The sequence below is a fragment of the Engraulis encrasicolus genome, chromosome 3 (assembly GCF_034702125.1).
Source record: "Engraulis encrasicolus isolate BLACKSEA-1 chromosome 3, IST_EnEncr_1.0, whole genome shotgun sequence".
NCBI lineage: Eukaryota > Metazoa > Chordata > Actinopteri > Clupeiformes > Engraulidae > Engraulis > Engraulis encrasicolus.
Genome location: NC_085859.1, coordinates 44,882,047 through 44,903,760, shown reverse-complemented (window position 1 = coordinate 44,903,760; position 21,714 = coordinate 44,882,047). Strand labels below are relative to the sequence as shown.

Genomic DNA, 21,714 nt, shown 5'->3' with positions numbered 1-21,714 from the left:
AGAGCACGTTCAGCTGGAAGTTTGTCCTTTTCCAAGTCGATGTTCTTGATCTCTTTGGCCCGTTCCTCTTGAGGTAGTGATGCGAGGACTGAACGGCTGTTGCTGGCCCATTTGGTGAGCTTGAATCCACCAGTTGCGCAAACTGCTTTCAGGTTCTTGGCCAGAGTGATGGCTTGCTTTTCATTGGCCACTGATTTCAAACAATCATCTACATAAAAGTTATGCAGGATGGTGTTCAGGACAGATGTGTCGGCCTTGTCTTTGTTATCCTCAGCTGTCTGTCGAAGGGCAAAGTTTGCACAGCTCGGGGATGAAACTGCACCGAATAAATGCACAATCATTCGGTATTCCCTCAGTGGTTTTTCGGTGTCGCCGTCTGGCCACCACAAGAATCTCAAAAAATCCACATCATCTTCAGGAATCTTTACTTGGTGGAACATTCCTTCGATGTCCCCCATCATGGCCACTGACTCCTGTCTGAATCGAAGTAGTACACCCAACAAGGTGTTCGTAAGATCGGGGCCTTGCAGTAGCTCAGAGTTCAGGGATGTGCCTTGGAAGGAGGAAGTACAGTCGAAGACCACACGGATAGACCCTTTCTGTTTGTGATAGACCCCGTGATGAGGGATATACCAGAGTCTTCCATCGTTCCGGTGGAGCTGTGCTTCAGGTACCATCTCAGCATGTCCTTTCTTGAGAACATCATTCATGAAGCTGACATAGTCCTTCTTAAACATTGAATCCCTTTCCAATTTCCTCTTCAAACTCAGAGCTCTTTGTTCGGCCATTTTCTTGTTGTTTGGCAGACTGACATCATCTCTGCGGAATGGCAGTCGCAACTCGTAGTGACCTTCTCTTTTAGTCACAGAGTCATTCATGATTTTGAGGAATCTTTTGTCCTCGAAAGAGTGCTCCGATTTCTCTTCGTAGGCCAATTCTGAGAACTCCTGGTTGTACTGCTGGACCAAGAGTTCTTCCAGGCGAGCCACTGATATTCTGTGGGATGCGACTAGTGGTCGGCCATGTTGATCTACAGGCGAACTAATGCCCAGCGGCCCGTTAATGATCCATCCAAGCCGTAATAAAACCGCATAAGGACCTTCGCCTTGGCTGTTGATTACTCGCAGTGGTTCCAGGGCCTTGGGAACATTCACTCCTATCAACAGACCGACGTCGGCCATAATGGACTTAAGGTGGATGTCGTGTAGGTAGGGCCACTGTTTCACATCATCCTCACATGGGATGTTCTCTCTTTTTACAGGAATTGTGCATTGTGTAAAGATCTCTGGAAGCTTTATGAACTGGTCACCATCAAGGCTGCAGACTTCCAGTCCTGTCACACTGAATGTTTGCACAGGCTTTTCCTGGTTCATAGTTCTTAACAAGATTTCTGTTTTCCGCCCCCTCACAGACAGCTGTTCCATGAGTGCCTCAGTGCAGAACGTTGCGGAACTTCCGGAATCGAGGAAGGCGTAGGTTTGTATGACCTGACTGCCCTTGGATGTTTTTACTTTCACAGGTACAATCGGCAGTTTGTGGTCCATGGTGCCGGCCCCTGTTTGGCCTGTAGAGGTCATTGTCACTAGCACTGACCCTGTAGCATTGCTGCCATCCTTCTTCGTCACAGAAGAGACTGTTGCATTCTGTGTGGCACCATCTGGTGGGCTGTTTGAAAAGTGCAAGATGGTGGGGTGTTTCTTTGTGCATGAGTGACATGTTAGGCGGTTTTTGCATGTCTTGCTGAGATGACCTTTAGTCAAGCACCCAAAACAAAGTCCGTTGCTTTTCAGAAACTCTGTCTTTTGGTCATGGGGAATTTTGGCTATCCGTCTGCAAGACTCCATGGTGTGATGTCCCTGGCAGTACATGCAGGGTTTTGCAAATGCGTCTTTAATGTTTGTGTTGGTGTCAGAATTCTGTGTGTTGGCATCTGTAGAAATTGTGACTGGAGACACCGTGGTAGCAAAGGTTTTCTTGATTCCAGACTTCGTAAGACGTGTGTCTGTTGTCACCTGTCTGGGTTTTGCATTTTTAGTCGCATCCTGAATATTGCCAAACACTGGGTCCTGCATGATTCGGACTTGTCTTTCAATGAATTGGACTAGGTCGTGAAACTTGGGTCTCTGTTTAGTCTGCTCCATGTGGGTGCACACAGCAGACCGCCATCTCTCTCGGAGTTTGTATGGGAGTTTTGTTACAATCAGTTTCATGTTGGATGGTAGATCAAGCTCTGACATGTATTGGAAGGTTTGTGCAATGTTGTTACAGCTTCTTAGATAGAGTGCATAGCTGTTCAATTCTTCAGTGTCATCGGGACGAATTGTGGCCCAATCTAAGGCTTTCTGCATATAGGCTGCTGTTACTTTAAATTCGTCACCGAAATGATGTTTGAGAAGTCGCTTTGCTTCCGTATAGCCAGCTGCAGCATCCATGTGTAGGCAGCTTCTCACAAGTTGCTTAGGCTGCCCTGCCGTAAACTGTTCCAGGAAATACAGTCTGTCTTCATAACTGTCAGTCTTATCTTCAATATTGTGTCTGAAAGCTTGCGTGAACAACTGGTATTCCAATGGGTCACCACTGAAAACGGGTACTTCTTTTTTAGGAAGAGAAGTCTGTGACACTACAGACACAAGCAGGTTTGTCATGTCTGATTGTGCTGACATGTTCATGGGGCTGGATGCGCCCCCTGCAGGAGTGGACTGTCCGCCCATCTGTTGGCTGACTCTCTTGCTAGGTCTGGATGAAGCATGTTTCACCAGTGGGTTTGCTATTGGTGGTGGTATTGGTGTGTTTGTTGTTGTTGTAGTTGTTGTAGGCCTGGGTGTTGGTGCAGCTGAAATCTGACGTGCTCTCATGGCTGTTTGCAGCGGCGTTTTCGGCACAGCCCCTAGATCAGCAAATTGAGGTACAAGCATTGAGTCCACTCTGCTGTCTTCAGTTGCCATGGTTTCGGTAGGGCGGGGTCGTTCCGTTTCCAGGTATTCCTCCAGGTAAGTATTCATGTCATCTCTGGGTTCAAAAGTTTGTTTTTCTGCATCACCATGTTCCATTTCATTAAGCACCTTCAGTTTTGCATTCTTCACAGCAATATCTTCTTTTAATTGCAGTGCTTCCATCTTGGCTTGCAAGTCTCGTTTTTGTGCTTCCAAGTCACGTTTCTGTGCTTCCATCTGGGCTTGCAAGTCATGTTTCTCTTTCAGAGTCTCTGCTTTTGCTAGCAATCCTGCTCTTTCTACGGTCAATTCAGCTTTGGTGGCAGACACATAAGAGCTCTTGGATGAGCGTGAAGAACGTGAGGATCGTGAGCTACCTTTTGACACCCTTGACGCACTATCACTTGGCCTAACCAGTGTCTGGGGGTCTACAAGTTGTGGTGGTTGTTGTTCATGTTGTATTAGTGGGTGTGGTTCATGATGTGGTGTGTCAACATTATGTTGTGCGAGTACTTCATGTTGTGTTACCCACGCATCAGTATCAGTAATGAATGTATGGAATGTTGCCATCTTAGGTTCATACCAATCAATGTTTTCACTCTCTTTCATCTCATCAGACAGCAGCGCTTGCACAGACTCATGACACATACTAAAATCACTCAGAATTATTTTAAACCCAAGCAAATCAGCCTTCACAACAGCAACATCAATATTTTCTTTCATCATTCTTTTCAAGTCATTCATTTTGCGCGTGCAGTGGCCGAGCTTGCCGCGCCTCGTAGCACTCAGTGATTTAAAGGACGGCTCTGGCTCAGGTAGTGGCTCAGATCCAGAAACCACCTGCACTTCATCAGTGTTTGCTATGTCGGAGCTAGTGAGCTCCGTATTGGCATCCTTGTTTGCCATGTCGGAGCTAGTGGGCTCCGTATTGGCATCCTTGTCAGACATGTTAACAATGTAGCAATGTCAATGGCAAAGTTCAAATCCGTATCAAAAAGAAAAAGTCGGAATTTCAGTTCACAGTTAAGTTCCACGCGCATTCAACAGTGTTCATCCACATGCGCACAAAAAACATAGCCCACACGGCGGCAGGACTATTAAAAAAATAGTCTATAATTCCATGAAGCATCAAAAAGTTACAAAAAGCAGTTCTTTGCACTCTCAGTAATTGTAGCAAACGAAAAATGTTCTTGGTATCAACGAAAAAAGGCGTCTGTCTCAGTATTCCACGTTACAAATCTTCACTTCTCAACAAAAAATGCGAGCCTTGGCGCTTGGCCTATTGTCCTTCCAAACACAGTCTTTCAAAAAAAGTAACCGCGCTCACCTCGTCTGTCGATCAAAGTAATGTTCCAGGCTACTCACAAAACTGTAGGACAATCCAAAGAACGTCTTCAAGTAATCCAAAGAAGAAGCGATTTTTTTGTCCGTCCACATCCGAAGTTTGAAGCAATCTTTCAACTTAATGTAGAGGCCGCCTCGCAGCTGCCTCTTCTCGAGCGGATAAAAACTTGGATTCAACGCGTGTCGTAGAAAAATAGAGTTCTGATTTATTTTCCACTCTTTCCAACTTAACTTAAATGTACAACAAACTAAAGGGGGTTCAAACTTAAGGCTCTATTTCGGAGGTTCTACTAAACACGGTTGAAAGATTGTTTGCCTCTACCGCTCTGCCAGGCCATCTGAGTCAGGTGCTTTTATCAAAACGTCATCCAAAGCCAATTAGACGCGTCACTTCAGACAACCCAAACGGAGCGGCTCAAGCAAGACAATCCAACAACAAAATAAATAACAATAATTACCAAATCCGATTTCATAAACATAAATACCCTTATTCCATAACCAAAATGTATAAATAATAACTCAGAAGTTCATCAAACACAAAATAGGCAAAATGGCTCTAACATTCTCCCTTGAGTTGTTTCTTTCTTTTTGACAGGTAACATGCATGAACTGTATGTACATGTTCACAGTATGTACATGTGTGCAGCAGGCACGTGCACTCCAATACGGCAGGGGAGGCATGGCCTCACCAGCCCCAGATGATTATGATGAGATGCAGTAAATATGAATAATAGTTACAATAACAGCTATTGTTTTCGAGCATCTGCACCATAACTACCATTTAAGCAGTGTTCAAACTGTTTCACTCGTTTTCAATCATTTTTGTGGCCAAAATCGTAATATTTGCCCATTTCATGTCAAATTCCTCCGAATACGCTGAATTTGGGGCAACTCTGAACTTGCCTCACCCCCGGATTGCGCAATCCCTCGTTAACAGGCTTGAGCGCATGCGCCATTTTGCTCGTTCTGTGAATGCAACCTGGTAATATTGTATTAAACGTTTTTATACATTTAATAGAAGTATGTATGGTGTGCCCTCATTTCCTGATAATTTTTTTTTACTATTTTCTACGTGTGATTATCATTTCTTTACTCTGAACGCCCACTGAAATATACAGTGGTGAGGCCAGCAGTAGCCTGGCCGCAGACTCCTTCTGGCATTGAGTCTTGCTGGCCAGTTACGTCATAGCGAATCTGAAGTTCACAATACAGTCAGTCGGTGTTGTTGGCTAGCTTGTTCACTTTGACTGCTACAAGTGGATTTCATAACGAAACTAAGACCATTCTCAAAGTTGGATTTCCAAGGGGAAAGTATGTGATAAAGAATGGAGGACCGACAGAGCTGAAGGGTTTGCTGCAGGTGACCGGTCAACTACCCGATCATTTCAAAGTGAGCGGTACAACAGAAACTATTTTTTTTGTTTCCCCTGTGTCTTGTTTGCAACCGGCGAGAATGTGTGGAAGAACATTCGCATGGGATTTCACGACTTAACAATTTACTAAGGACTAAGGAGCCTCACGAAACAAATCCTCGCGGCTACTCATATTCATATTCAATGCCAAATTGCTTTGGACGTTTGGGGCGTCTCGAATAGATGTGGCTTTGGATGAACAGCGCCGGCTAAAGTAACGTTAGCGCAACGCCAAAAGTGAAGGAAAAGAGCGGCGCCTGGACCTGATGTACCAGTTAAAGGTAAGATCAGTGTTTCCTATGTGTGTGAAGCCTGTGTTTGTGAGACCCGTGGGGAGATAAAGAATCCGCCGTGATTCTCTCTGGTGTGGTGGTAGCTTTTGTGATCTGAACAGGATTCTCATGTGCCCTGTAACTGTTTGTAAAGTTGAGTAATACAGGGCGTTGAGGTAAATCAAATATACCCGTGTAGCTTAACTACAAGACTCTGATCTAATTCCAAAGTGTAGGCATAACATAAATGACAGTCCCAAAATATTTGGTGACCATATCGAAGCTTGTGTAGTAATCTCTGTTTAAATGTTGACATTCGCTTCCTGCCACACCTTTGTCCCACATCATTTGCCGTAGCCTCGTACACGTAGATGTAGGCCTACATTTGCACGAGAATCCGGTGCTTATCACAAACGCTATCACACCAGTTTGTTCGCCGTGGTGCTCAGCGGTCTACATGACACCATGTTTTGAATCCTGTGTGTGTGTGTGTGTGTCTTTCATTGAGCATCCGCCCTGATGTGGTTTATGTGAGACCACTGTTTGAATCCTGTGTGTGTGAGAGCAGTGGGCTGTGAAGGAGCTACACTCTTCACTACTCTCCCCTCCTCCTCTCCTCTCCTCTCCTCTCCTCTCCTCTCCTCTCCTTTCCTTCCCTTTCCTTTCCTTTCCTCTCCTCTCCTCTCCTCTCCTCTCTTTTCCCATCTCCTCTCCTCTCCTCTCCTCTCCTCTCATCCCCTCTCCTCCTCTCCTCTCCTCTCCTCTCCTCCTCTCCTCTCCATTCTCTCCTCTCCTCTCCTCTCCTCTCCTCTCCTCTCCTCTCCTCTCCTCTCCTCTCTCCTCCTCCTCTCTCCTCCTCTCCTGTCCTCTCCTTTCCTCTCCTTCTCTTCCTCTCCTCTCCTCTCTCTCCTCTCCTCTCCTCTCCTCTCCTCTCCTCTCCTCCTCTCCTCCTCTCCTCTCCTCCTCTCCTCTCCTCTCCTCTCCTCCTCTCCTCTCCTCTAATCTCCTCTCCTCTCCTCTCCTCTCCTCTCCACTCCACTACTCTCCTCTCCTCTGCTCTGCTATCCAGCTCTCTCTGCCGTGATGCTTTTGTTTGTCCACATTGCTGCTGTGTGGTTTATGTGAGACCACTATTTGAATCCTGTGTGTGTGTGTGTGTGTGTGTGTGTGTGTGTGTGTGTGTGTGTGTGTGTGTGTGTGTGTGTGTGTGTGTGTGTGTGTGTGTGTGTGTGTGTGTGTGTGTGTGTGTGTGTGTGTGAGTGAGAGAGAGAGAGTGAGAGATCTAATAACATTTTCTCTACGGAAATGCAGCATATTTTATTTTGTAGGCCTACCTTATGTTAAGAAAGCTATGACATACGTATGAAACTTATCAGTAGGCCTATTTGGTAAATTTACTAAAATGTACTTATACTGTTGCTGTAGTATTATATATTTGAAAATCTGATATTGGAAAAGTCAGTGCCTCACCAGCCATAAAGTTGACCGCACGTTACTGGTGTGCAGTATGTATCCAACATTGTGTATGGACAGTAGGCAACATTGTGTATGCACAGTATGTGCGCACTGCAGTATGTACGTATGTGTATAAGTGGTATATTGGATTCTTTGTACTTCTGCCACCTATTTGTGAAAATGTGTGCCATTTGTGCAATGGGCTGATGGTTAGGGAGCTGATCTAATAATGGATCCGAGGGTTGCATCCACCTGAGCATTACCACCATTGCTCCTATACTGTAACCAATACCCTATTGTGAAGTGAAAGCGAAAGCCCATTGGGAAACTCCAACTCCCATTGTCATTTGTGACACAGCACACCACAGCACGCAAGTGAACACTGCACACAACGAAATTGCATTTATGCCTCACCTCGCAAGGGGGTAGCCCTCAATGGCGCCCCAATGGAGCAGTGCAGTGGGACAGTACCATGCTCAGGGTACCTCAGTCATGGAGGAGGATGGGGGAGAGCACTGGTTAATTACTCCACCCATCAACCTGGCAGGTCGGGAGTCGAACCGGCAACCTTTGGGCTACAGGTCTGACGCCCTAACCGCTTACCCATGACTGCCCATGATATTGTAGGGCCTATTTTGGGTTTGAATTGATTTGTTTGGATAAAAGTGTCAACTCTGTGTAATGTAATGTGCTATGTGTATCTGCAGCTTGACACCTTAATTCCAATTGGGATCAATAAAGCCTCTCAACTCATTACTCTATTCTACTACGTATTAGTATTTTGGACACTCACTTGAATCTGATGAACTCTGCTCTGAGTTACTCTGCTGTGGAGAGGTCTGGAAGCACTGTTCTGCTCCATAGTGAATGACTAGTCAGACAGAGAAGACACAAAATATGAGCACAGAATATGAGCATTGAAAACAATGAGACACACTTGAAGAGGATATACAGTTGAGGACGATATTATTAGCCCCCCTCCTGAAATTAGACATATCTCTTCATTGACCATTGAGAATGATCATTATTAATAAATGTATGTTATTCTGGAAACGAATACACCATGGAGATTGTATCCAATAAGTTAAATTTGGACTTTTCCATTTTCACAATGAGTTTAAACAAAAAAGTGTAAAAATGGCAAGGACAAAATTATTAGCCCCCTTGTCATTACAAAAATTGACACCAGGCACTTTGATTAGTTGTTAACTATGTTGGCACATGTCCTACCAGGGATTTAGGGGCATTTTTCATTGCAAATAGTTAAGCTGCTCCAAATTGCATGGATGTTGAGGATGGACATTCATTTTCAGCACTCTTCAAATACTATCTAAAGGATTGAGGTCTGAACCACTCCATGACCATGGTTTTAGTATCCTTGAGGAACATTTGAACTATTTTGGATGCAAGTTTTGGGTTATTCATATCCCCGAAACGCGGAGCGTCGGGGATGTAATGGTTTTGCGTGCACCGCCGCCGCCACCGCCTAAGGTCTTTCGTGTTAACGCGATAACTTTTGAACGGATGTTTGGACTTGTCCCAGATTTGGTGTGTGAATGCTCTAGGGCAGGTTCATGAACTGATTCGAGTTTGGAGGTCAACAATTTCAAGATGGCCGAATTCAAGATGGCCGAATTTTTGTTTGGCCCATTACTTCTGACTGGGTGGATGGATTTGTCCCAGATTTGGTGTGTGAATGCTCTAGGGTGGGTTCATGAACTGATTACAGTTTGGAGGTTAACACATTGAAGATGGCCAAATTCAAGATGGCCGAATTTTTGTTTGGTCCATAACTTCTGACCGGGTGAATGAATTTGTCCCAGATTTGGTGTGTGAATGTTCTAGGGTAGGTTCATGAACTGATTCGAGTTTGGAGGTCAACAATTTCAAGATGGCCGAATTCAAGATGGCCAAATTTTTGTTTGGCCCATTAATTCTGACCGGGTGGATGGATTTGTCCCAGATTTGGTGTGTAAATGCTCTAGGGTGGGTTCATGAACTGATTACAGTTTGGAGGTTAACACTTTCAAGATGGCCGAATTCAAGATGGCCGAATTTTTGTTTGGTCCATAACTTCTGACCGGGTGGATGGATTTCCCAGATTTGGTGTGTGAATGTTCTAGGGTAGGTTCATGAACTGATTCGAGTTTGGAGGTCAACAATTTCAAGATGGCCGAATTCAAGATGGCCGAATTTTTGTTTGGCCCATTACTTCTGACCGGGTGGATGGATTTGTCCCAGATTTGGTGTGTGAATGCTCTAGGGTGGGTTCATGAACTGATTACAGTTTAACAAAGTGTAACAATATTTAATACCATGTAATACTAGTGTAATACCAGTGTAAAAATAGGCAATACCAGGTACAGTGTAATAACCATTGTAACAATATGTAATACCATGTAATACTAGTGTAATACCAGTGTACAAATATGCGATACCATGTAATACCACTTACACACAAATAGCCTACATGATATAAGTACAAAATTGGTACATGGTGTCACACTGGTATGACGTGGTATTAAATATTGTTACACTGGTTATTACACTGTACCTAATGTGGTATATCCACTGTAATAGTGAACCATTAAAACAGTGTTACCATTTGCCCCATTTTTTCCTTCATTTTCACAATAGTCATTTGGTTTTAAGCCTATGCACGTCATTGATCTATGTATAGATATTAAATATATTTATTTTATATTTTGTATTTATCATAAACGTTCATGAAAAGGTGGACGGGAGTGGTAGGAATGATTGGGGACTGGAAGCGTTGCGTTTCGGGGATATACCTTAAGCAGTCGAAGGCGACTGCACAGGCAGTCTAGTTATCTTATTGAAAGATCCAGTGAAAATCTTAGCTCCCTCTATGAGCATATTTTTGCAAGGTCACTTTCCACATTCTATCATAATTTTCAGTTTTTATGGTGCCGTACACCCAAACAAGGTTTCCTGTGGCTGAGGCTGCCACAGAATGATGCATCCACCACCATGTTTAATTGTGGAAACCATCTTATAACGATTCAAGGCCTATCCCTTTCTTCACCTGACAGAAGCAGAATCCATGCATCAAAGCAGGTCCAATTGAATATCATCAGATGAAAGCAGAGACGTTCAAAACTCATTTTTGACTTTCAAATGTTCACAGGCAAAGCTCAATAACACTCTGGTATGCACTGCCTTTAGTAAAGGGGTTCTTCAGTGATGATGGCCCCAAAGCCCAATATGATGACAAGCCCTAACAACTGTCTTTCTTGGGGGGGGGGACCCCAGGTGAGGCCAGGTCAATAACAATCATCTAGGCAGGTGTCCAATGCTTCTTTGGTCTAATGAGGCTAAGCAGTTTCCACAGTTTGTTGACCTGGTACCCCACACTTCACTCTTCAATATACCCTGTAGATTTCCATGCCACGTTTTGGCGCTAATTCACCAGTTTAATTCTAAATAACCAGAAATGAAACCCCATTGAAAATGAATGGGGTTTAATTTCTGTTGAGGTGGGGCACCAGGTCAACAAACAAGAACAGCTGACAGCAAAGCATCAAGGATATCTGGGCTTCCATAACTCCCATGCACTGTTTTTGCCATTGACTTCAATCTTAAACGCATCATGGCCATTATGATGACAGAGAATGTCCTAACCAAGTATTGACCATTGCATGTTATGTAGAAAGTACCAAATTTCAACTGATTTGATGTGACCCAAATTTTGATGAAGAAAAATGTGATTTTATAACAATATTCTAATAATGCGAATTCCCCAATTCATGGGTTTTTTGAGCTGGAAGGCCAACGTATATAAAAAGAAAAAAAATAATGATTGGAATAGTTAAAATACTGGGCCATGAATCTACAATCCATGACAGTTTAACATTATTGATGGAATTATGGAAATAAATCAACTTTTTCATGGTATTCTAATACAAAGGCCTGGAGCTGTACATTTAGATTAGTTCAGAGGTTCTTCAAGGACACTAAAACCATGATATTGGAATCACCCACTCATAGTCCAGTCCTCAATCCCACTGAGAGTCTGTGGTTAATGTCTATGATCAGCATCCATGTGATTTGGACCAGCTAGAACACTTAACAGTGAATCCCTAGTGGGGCCTGTGCCAACCTAGGTAGCAACTTATCAGAGCCTGTTGTCAGTTTTGGTTCATAAATGGCACCATATTGACTATTAATGATCAGGGGGCTAATAATTTTGTCCTTGTCATTTTTGCCCTTTTTTGTTTAAACTCATCGTAACAATACAAAAATCCAAATTCAACTCATTGAACATTATCTCCACCAGTGTATTTGTTTCCAGAATAACAGAAACGGTTAATAATGGTCATTCTTACTGAGAAATCAAGAGAAATGTCTAATTTCAGGAGGGGGCTATTAATATCGCCCTCAACTGTATGAATCCCATTACACGTGGGTTTTTTGTACAATACCTCTGCATTGTTCTACAGTAGGCCTACTGGTTTCATTCTCATATAGTACTTCTAACGATACAGTGATAACACGTTAATTACTTTTTGTTAAGAAGGGGAAGTCCGTCCTTTACTCTCGATGGTGAGGAGACTTCTCGATTATAAAGTCAGTAACACCCCTATGGTATTTCTCTCAGGGATTTTTTCCCCACAAAGTACCAAAGATTCTTTCAGTATTACATTTTCCAAAAGTCCAATAAAGACTAACGAAAATGAACCAGAAACATTGGTATTGTGTAGTGTTGTTTATGGTTCATCAAGAGACTTGTTTGGACTTTTTCCAACATGGCGTCAACATGAAACAATGAAACAATGGTAGGTCCCATGACATCACTCTTGCTATTAAGCAATGTATAGATTCTCCCCATCTCCATGCTCCATTTTGAAGGTCAAGATCTTTGTTAGAACGCCAACCAAGTGAAGTGTTTTCAGTCTTGTTTAATGGTTTTAAAAACATTGTCTTCATACTTCAGTGACTGCCCTTACCATTCGCAAAGACAAGAGTTTTTTTTAACTTTGAAATGTAATGGCTAGCTTATATTATGATCGATCTTTTACATAACATATTAATTCCGCATTATCTTTTAGTATGCAGATTTTTTTCATCTTTTTAATAGTCTGGTACTGTGTCCTTGTGCAATAACATACCGTCTTTTTCTTACCTTTGTGTTTCCTCCTACATTTGATGAAGACCACCACAGCTCCAGCCAGGCACACGAACACAGCCACCAGCACAGAGCACTCCATGCCATTTCCTGAGGCCCACTCACGCTCTATCAAAAACAAATAAAGTGAACACTTTAAAGGTACACTGTGCAAGATTTTTAGTTTCCAGAATCCATGCTAACCATTCACTAATGTTACCTTTTTCATTAATACTTACCACCACCATGAATTTCTAAATATGCATTATGACAGGGAAAATTGCACTTTCCATACATTTTCCAGACATTTTAGTTGCAAAAGTAACTGCACTTGGGCCATACTAGAAAATGTTAGTTTATTACTTAGTAAACTTTCATGAAAAGATAAAATTTGGCAATAGGCAACCCAGTTTCAATGAACAGCATAGTTACAGTACCTTTTTTGACCATTTCATGCACAGTGTACCTTTAAAGATATTTAAACCCCTTAACGCAGAGCCTATGTTATAACGTTACTGTCACCAAAATTGTAATGGCTAATGTCTCACCAACCTCATTGACCCGGCCAGCGACCCCATCTGCACTAAGAGGCTACTGGAATTGAAATTATACGAGAACAGATGGCATACTACTACAGTACCTAAATCAATGTCCAGTCTGTTATCCAGACTGAGATGTTGAGCTGTGCAGGTAAAGTTGTGCTGCTGTAGCTCCTCTGTGCTGACCTCCAGGCTCTTCCTCATCTGGTACGTCTCATCTCCATTAGGTAGCAGCTCCCCCCCAGTGATCTGGTGGTCAGGCACAGGCTGGCCGTCTCTGAGCAGGGTCAGGTTGATGTGACGGGGGTAGAAGCCAGTGGCCAGGCAGGTCACTCTGACCCCTCCAGAGTCTGGAAGTCTCTTCTGGAGGAGCCGAACTCTGGGCTTCACTGTGAGACCCAAGAAGAAAAAGTATAGTTATAGTTGTACTATTTAATCCAAAACCCATAGTGCATTGCAATTGCCACGCAATGCACTCTAGTTAATTGACTGCTTGAATGTTTTTTTAAACATGTTTAACACATGTACAGTCAGGTCTTGGAGTCACATCTGACACCTTGCTGACCTTGTCAGATACCCGATAGCAGTCATGCTGTAGCCTACTGTATATGAATCTGAAAACCGCTTCACCTTTTTTCAGCACTCGGTTTCTTTCTTTCCACAGATGCTTCTGGAGGTATTTAATGCAGTTTGGATAGTAATTCATTTTGTATCGGAAGGGAAAGTCCATGTTCAGCGTCCATCCTTTATCCTCCAGGTGTGGAAGCATCCATTCAATGTGAAGGCTGTTCCCATCGTAGTGGTCCTTCACCAGCGGCTGCAAATTACCACGTTTACATGGGCAGTTTTAATCTGATTAAGGGTAAAAGACGTTTTTGGGCATGTGGTAGTCTTCATCAAATGTAGAAGGACACACAAAGGTAGACATACGGGACAAAAAGGGGGTTTTTTTTGGGCTCAGACATGAGGTTGCACAATAGCATGTAATGCCCATACATTAATTAGTAATTGGTGGTTAATATGCTGCAATGAATATGCTTCTTAGAAAAAAAGAAAAAATCCATACAATAGTGGCACTGGCTGTTGTTGTGCAACACTGACTTCTGAACTGACCCATAAACTGATTAAATATGCCTCATGTATACAGTCAAATATTAAAATATTTAAACCGATTATATAGTATTGATTCATTCGTTGTGATTATATTTAATCGATTTAAATGAAGAGTACCCATGTAAACATGGCCAGTGTTTTGACCAGGACATTTGTTGGTCAGGGTGGTGGGTAGGTGGTAGCCGGTTATCATAGACATGCGGCTAGCATGACTGGAAAGGCTACGTAATGCAGTTTCATACGTGCAATGTAATAGAGACCAAATTCTTGTTGGTTGTAATGCAACTTCCCATTGGCAACTATCGAGGTTGTTAGCCAGTTAGCATCTTCAGTAGTTGCCAATGGGAAATTGCATTGTAAACAGCAAAGCAGCGAACATAACTAGCAACTACAGTTTCAAGAAATGCAGGGTGCTTAAGTTAACTAACTGGCTACCAAAAATACTTTCGAGAAATGCACCCCTGCTCTGTTGTCAAGATGTCCTCCTGTAACTAAGTGATGGGGAAGCGCTGAGCTCACCTCTCCATTGTAGGCATCCCTGGTCATCATCATACCTGGCTTATCATCGTCTAGTAGCTCGCAACCCACAGCCTTCTGAAGAACAGAAATTTCTTTCAAAGAAAAAAGAGAAGAGAAAATGCACTTATTTATACAATGTTTATTCCTTAAAAAGCACAAACAGTAAGTATGATACAACAGGTTGTCTGTAAATTGTAATTTACTTGTTGGTGTGTAATATTTCTATATTCTCCCACTGCTATGTGTCTACCATATGCCTACACCTCAGTGCGGTACAGTATGTGGAGGGAAGCTGACAGGAGGGGGCAAAAGGTGTCAGCCGCCCAGGGCCCAGGGATAGAGGGGAATTGAATTGAAATGGATGAATTGAATTGAATCTGGTCCTCAGTACAATGCATGCATTGAGTGGGGGCCTTTTCAGATGACTTTGTCCTGGGCCCAATCAAAGCTGTCAGCGGCCCTGAGTATGTCATTAGATTCAGCATTATTAGATTCTATTAGATTTGTAATTATATTGGCAGTATTTTACAAGATTAGTAGTAGGCCCAAAATATGTGTTAATAGTTTGTAGAGTTTTCTAGAGCTTATAGAATTCCCCATAGCCTACATTACCTACATATCATCCCATAAGTCACATAGCAGTAGCCCATACCTTGTTTGCACATTATATTTAAGCTTTAATCAGTTAGCATCACATATCATCACGATATCTGTAAGCCTTCCACTCACCACTGTGATTGAAAAAGGTCTTCATTCTCGACACTCGACTTTTCATGCGGTCCAGTACATAATGCATCACCCCTGCTGCATAAGACGTGTCGTCCTCATCGAAGGCGTCCGTTGAGGCCGTGAGGTGGAGGTTTATGTGCACTGCTTTGCCTTCGTTGGTGTCATAGCGCCCAAACACAATATCGTCCAGCACCGCAAAAGCGGAGAACTGTGGGAATGGTGTCTTTCCTTTGATGTAAGTTGCCATCATCCACAAGGAGTGAGACCCTGGGAAAGGAGGGGGAATTGAACACATTGATTATGAAATTACTGTAGACCATGCATGTTTTCACGGGAACAGTCACACAAGTAGGCCCAGAGACGTTTAGTATCTTTCATGCTTATCAATAACAGTACTGTATCATAGCACAAAAGTTTTCAATGCACATTGGTTCTGAAAACTACTATGTAATGCTGTTATATGTTTGACAATAAATTACTCTTACACTAAATAGATTGCATGCTGACGGGTCAGTGTGGATTTCCAGCCACAATGTAGTGGGCGCATACAGACAAATAAAGCAAGGTATCCTGCACATACTGTACTACAACCACAACCGATACACAGTGGTGGACGAAGTACACCAGTTATGTACTTGAGTAAAAGTACAGTTACCTTGCATCAAAAACGACTCAAGTAAAAGTAAAAGTATTCACCTCGCTTTTTTACTTGAGTAGAAGTACAAAAGTATGTGCCGTCAAAAATACTTAAGTATTAAAAGTAAAAACTTAAAAATTAAGCCTTAGGTGCAATTTTAATATTTAAGTGTTGTAGGCCTAGTTAGTTTGGTCATATCTAATCAAATATCCTCTGACTTACATAGGCTATACCAACATGTTCGAACTAGGCCATAACAGGCCTCAGAAACACTGTGGAGTAGGCCTAAGTCTATGGATGTTATAGCATCAGAAGTTCATTGTTACCTCTCTAAACATTTAATACTGACCCTAACATGCAAAAGGACAAATGAAAGGGCCATTAATATTAAAAATGATTAGGCTGAAATTGATTATATGCCTATTAGAACAACTACCCCCAGCCATAGGCCTACAGTCTAGTAGGCCTACTTATTTGTGACAGGAAGGAGTTAGAGTAGCCTATAAAGTAGGCTACTTTATGTATAATTTTTGTTATAATAATTATTATGGTTTTGGTAGACGTCTTCTTCTTCTTCTTCTTCTTCTTCTTCTTCTTCTTCTCATCATTATTATTATTATTATTATTATTATTATGTGTTTGGTTATGTTAAAGTTGGCTTAGGCCTATGTATGGACAAACAGACTTCTTGCGATTCTAAGCTACCTTTAAAGATAGGAACATCTTCATATACTTGTAATGGTCTGTATTCGCTAGATGCAATAGCCTACTTGATACAACTTCATTGGAACATTTATCTGTCTGATCATGAAAAAGCATTTTGTGCCTGCGCACATCACTGGGCCTATATTTAGCCAAAGTCTTACTTTGTTACTGTTGTTTACCCCAACTACTTCAGAAAATACTGCAATGTACTGAGGGGAAAGAAGGCTATCCCGGAGTTGTGCTGGATGGTTTGGAATGAGCAGCATGTTTAGGCATCCTGTGTACTTGACTCAAGAAACCAACACGCTACAAAAACGGCAATTATGTGACTGTTGTAAGCCACAACACAGATATAGCACAGTAAGTCAAATAAGCAGTACATTAAGTAACAATTCGCTGATTATTCAGTTCAAACGCGAAGCCTATATCTAACAAATTTCGTCTTAGTGGCAGGCGAGTGCAGCCTGCGAGCTAAACCTCTCCCCCTCAGACAACGAATACGACATGCAGATTAATACAACGTTATTGTCGCCTGCTTTATTGTTTTGCTGTGCTTCCGCATGTCACTAGTGAGTACCGTTTCTTCTTATTTCAATTCGTCTTGCAAGTCGCAATGGACACATCAGTGATTTGTCTCTGCTTGTCTTCTAAAACTAATTCTGTACAGTAGAGCTTGTTGTCACGTGACACATTACAACCAATCACAATGGCGAATCTCTGAGTCTGCCAATCGGATTCAGTTTCACTTTCTTCACACCAGCGTTCATTTGACCAAGCATTCAAAATTAATTAATTCTCCTGCCGTGCATCGCCTTAAATAAAAAAGGAACGAGTAAGGAACGAGTGTTTCTGTAAATGTAACGAAGTGAAAGTACTAAATTTTGCTTTGAAATGTAGTGAAGTAAAAGTATAAAGTCTTACCAAATAAAAATACTTGAGTAAAGTATGAAAGTATGAAAATGTTACTTAAGTACAGTAACGAATTACATTTACTTCGTTACTGTCCACCACTGCCGATACACAACTCGATACACCGTCCAAAACTATTATAATCCTTTCTAGTTTTCTTGGGTAGGCCAACCTCACAGGACATCCATCGTGATATTGTATCTTACATGATACAAAAATGGATGGATTGAGGAGGAGAGGAATGTAATGTCTAGGTATGTAGAGTGTATATTGGAGTGTATATGAATAGATGTGAGTATATGTATTGTATGTGAATGTCTGAGGATGTTTATGTATCTACGTGTGAAAATGGTGTCTACAAAGTTAAACGTATATGTTTAGCAAATGAGATGTGTACTACAATATCTCACCTGATGGAACTGAACAGTCTGATGTGAAACCAAATGGGACAATAAAGAATCTAATCTAATCTAAAAAAAATATGCTACAGTATGGTAGGTGTGAAATTGTTCTGCAAAATGGTGGGCCATTGCTTCAGCAACAAGCCGTTACACCCACGTTGGTAAACATTGGTGCTTCCGTTTCGCTCTGTGGGCAGGAGGAAGAGGGTTCATAAGGTTATAAGGTCAGGATAGGGCCATAGCCACCGCAACCACATGTGATGTAGGCTAACTAGCCACCACCTCTCTTGCTCTCGGCCCTTTTACTATAGGCCCCTATAAGTTATTAGCTCTGTTTTAAGATGTTTCCTCCAGCATGGGTAAAGCTGTGGTGCAATGTGCTAATGTATTTGTGGAAAAAAAGGTTTACACACACCTCCCAGGAATCTGAGGAAGACTGCAAGGTCGAAACGTCATCATGCTGGCCAATGAATGAATAAAAAGGAAAAAAATATCATAAAGAAGAAAAAAATGCAAAGCAGTAGTGCAAACCTTTTTTTCCACAAATACGTATGTTTTTGTCAGCACCAGGGATTGTGTACAAGTAACTCTCCACAACCAATGTGCTAATATACCATAGGCCTATCATTAACAACAAACTGCCTGTGGGTACCCTGTTTACAGTCTGGCATGGGTACCTTTACAACCCCACAACAACCATATCTCTTCCTGTCAACTCTTCATTGTCCAACATATTTTTCAGACCTTGGTGATTGCTTTTGTGTGCAATAGGCTATTATAGTACAGCATGTTTGTCACTGTGATGATGTGGAAGAGTGAAATCCTGCTGTTATATTTTATTGAAGCCAGGTCTTGTCATTTGAAACTGTTAGAGAAGTGAGCACCAAGTTGTTAACCCCTTGATTGGCGCAGAGCCTCTGTTATAGCCTAACCTTGGTGTCAGCAAAATTGTAATGGCCAAGGCATAATCTGTAACTTAACTATTATAGCAATGTTGTTGTTGATGATGTAGAAGAAAAGTCTGTTCGGTAAAGAGGGAATGGGCCCATCTGCATTGATATAACAAAATCAAACCACTCAAGTGTTGCATTGGTAACCCAAAGATGTTTAGCCATTTTACGTGATACTTTCTTTTCGCATCTTGTGCATTATTGCAAGGACACTGTTAGGCCAATCTGTTGCATGCGATTCTCCAATATCTAACAGGCAAACGGCAGCCTTGAACGGTATGTCGAAGGAGAAAGGGAATCGAAGGCAAGACTGTTGTGCTGGGCGTAGAGCTCTATGCGTGCCATCTGTCACGCGCGCCCAGAATGTTGAAAGACTGACGTTATCACACTTCACTGTCTAATAACTATTTAACTCAGTTATTCATAGATAAATACACAGAGGGTTCCTATTAGCTAAAAGCTAAACAGATATTCTCTGGCATAGCTCAGCCTATTTAATAGTCTACGCAAAACTTACCCGTTCTGTATGCGTACGACAGAGCAAATGCAGTGCACAAAACAATTAGTTTCCTCATGTTTTCCTTTGCTATTTAAAGTTGATAGGACCCCAGAGATGTTGCTGCTCATCCTTCCGCGGTTTGTTACCGAATTCATCTTCCCCAAGCCATTCTCTTTAGATCACAAACGTGACCGTCAACAAACTTCTCCTTTTTCGCTGCTAGAAGTTTTCGCTCTCGCTGAACAGCCATTCCGCTTTTACAACAAGCGTGCGTCCTTCCTGAAAACTGCCTCACATGCCCTGCTGCCCAGAGACGACCAAAGCCACATGAGATTAGAACGTGCCATATCAGTAAAAGCAGTGGTTTGATATGCATGAGCATAGTGGAGTTGAAGAGTTTTGTTGCACAATTGCGTGAATTCATTTTAGAATATTTGGGGAAATGGGCATTTTTGTATGGGGCATTCCATTGCATTTCATTGCAATATGCACATCATAGCCGTACAAAGTAGACTATTCTCAAAATATTTTAATGGCAAGAATTCACAATTAGAAGACTTCTGAATAGTCACTTTCAATAATGAAATGCAAAAGTAAAAAAATGGTGGATAGCCTACTAAACTATCTAAATTCTTCAGTTGTTGTCTCTCCCCCCCCCCCCCCATCTAATCTACCCCAAATCACAAAATATTTTGAACCATTGCTGCATGTACACAGTGTGCCGTCAGATATAGGCCTAGTAAGTTCTTTATTAATTGATCTCACTATAAGGAGGAATATAGGCTTAAATGATGAATAGCTCAATATTCACATGAGGTTCTCACAAAGCATTTTTATTGAATGCCCATTGTTCATGACCATTCTCAATCAAGGTCCTGGATAGGCACAGTGGAAAATCATCAGACACATAACACAGTTTAAACTTTAAAGCAAATTAAAGGCTGTAACTCAGGGGAAACTGTAACATGCAGAACAAAACAGCAAAAAAGTGCAAATGATACAATAATAATTTTGCAATTTTGAACACATTGCCTATGTGACCATACTACAAACTTATATTACCAATAGTGAAAGTGAAAGCCCACCTTGGAAACTCCAACTCCCATGGTCACATTGTGATACAACACTCCACAGCACACAAGTGCACAGTATGAAATTGCATTTATGCCTCACCCGTGCAAGGGGACAGCCCCAATGGAGCCCCAAAGGAGCAGTGTGGCGGCACGGTACCATGCTCAAGGTACCTCAGTCATGGAGGAGGATGGAGGAGTGGTTAATTAGGCCTTCTCCCCCCACCAAACTGGCGTAGGCCTATCGGGGGTCGATCTGGCAACCTTTGGGCTTCAAGTCTGACAGCCTAACCGCTTACCCATGACTGCCCTCATTTCCCCAGTCACATGCCTTGACCCACATATATGAACTTAATTGCCATCCCATTCCTAAACCATAGCAATATGGTTATACCGGTATATGGATTCCAGTATGATATCGCTCCCCCTTTTGCAGATTAGCTTCAACTCATCTGTGAAGGCTGTCCACCGATATCATATTATCGGTAATCCCTATGTATTAGTAATGGGATGGCAGTTAAATGCATAGCATGCCAGTCAAGGTAGGATAGTGAATACTTTTGGTAATGTAGTGTAGATCTCCCACACTGTGTGCAAAAGCTAGCCTGATTATCATCGACTTTCAAATCTCTTCGAGGCTTGGTATGACCAATTAACTTTTCCCAAATGGCATGGTTGACCCGCCTCCCTTGGTTTGTTACTGGTCGACTGGTTTCCGACAAAGTGGGTGGAGCTCCCTATTTTTCGGGAGATCAGAAGCGATATTTACATTGCTCTTGACCTGACTAGAAGCAACACTAGGAGGGTGTGGCCTGGCTATGCAAAAGCGCTATTTTTGAACAGAGCATAACCATTTCTGCCTGAGTAGAACATGTTTTCCTCAATATTCTACTAATTTAGGTAGACTTTTGGTCATTCATTCAGTCTTTTCTCCCCATGCCTTTGCCCTCCCTGATGTGATGCCTTCATCCGTCATCTGTACCTGCACAAAAAAAGCAACTCAGTACACTTTCAACATTATAAATCATGATTTGAACAATGGAGGACTGTAAATTCAAGTTAGAGTGTTTTTGACAGCACATGGTGGTGGTGTTCAAGTGAA

At 42.2% G+C, this 21,714-nt stretch overlaps 1 protein-coding gene across 1 annotated transcript in view; it reads right to left on the bottom strand.

The window, feature by feature from the left end:
* Window positions 1-21,714, bottom strand: part of LOC134445075 (uncharacterized) — a 34,309-nt gene that overhangs the window by 5,812 nt on the left and 6,783 nt on the right. The window contains exons 7-13 of the mRNA XM_063194190.1: window positions 19,561-19,629; window positions 15,442-15,708; window positions 14,713-14,804; window positions 13,711-13,897; window positions 13,182-13,469; window positions 12,560-12,670; window positions 8,210-8,287 (exon numbers count right to left, since the gene is read on the bottom strand). Of these exons, the coding sequence (XP_063050260.1) occupies window positions 8,210-8,287; window positions 12,560-12,670; window positions 13,182-13,469; window positions 13,711-13,897; window positions 14,713-14,804; window positions 15,442-15,708; window positions 19,561-19,629 (1,092 nt within the window). The remainder of the gene's footprint in view (window positions 1-8,209; window positions 8,288-12,559; window positions 12,671-13,181; window positions 13,470-13,710; window positions 13,898-14,712; window positions 14,805-15,441; window positions 15,709-19,560; window positions 19,630-21,714) is intronic.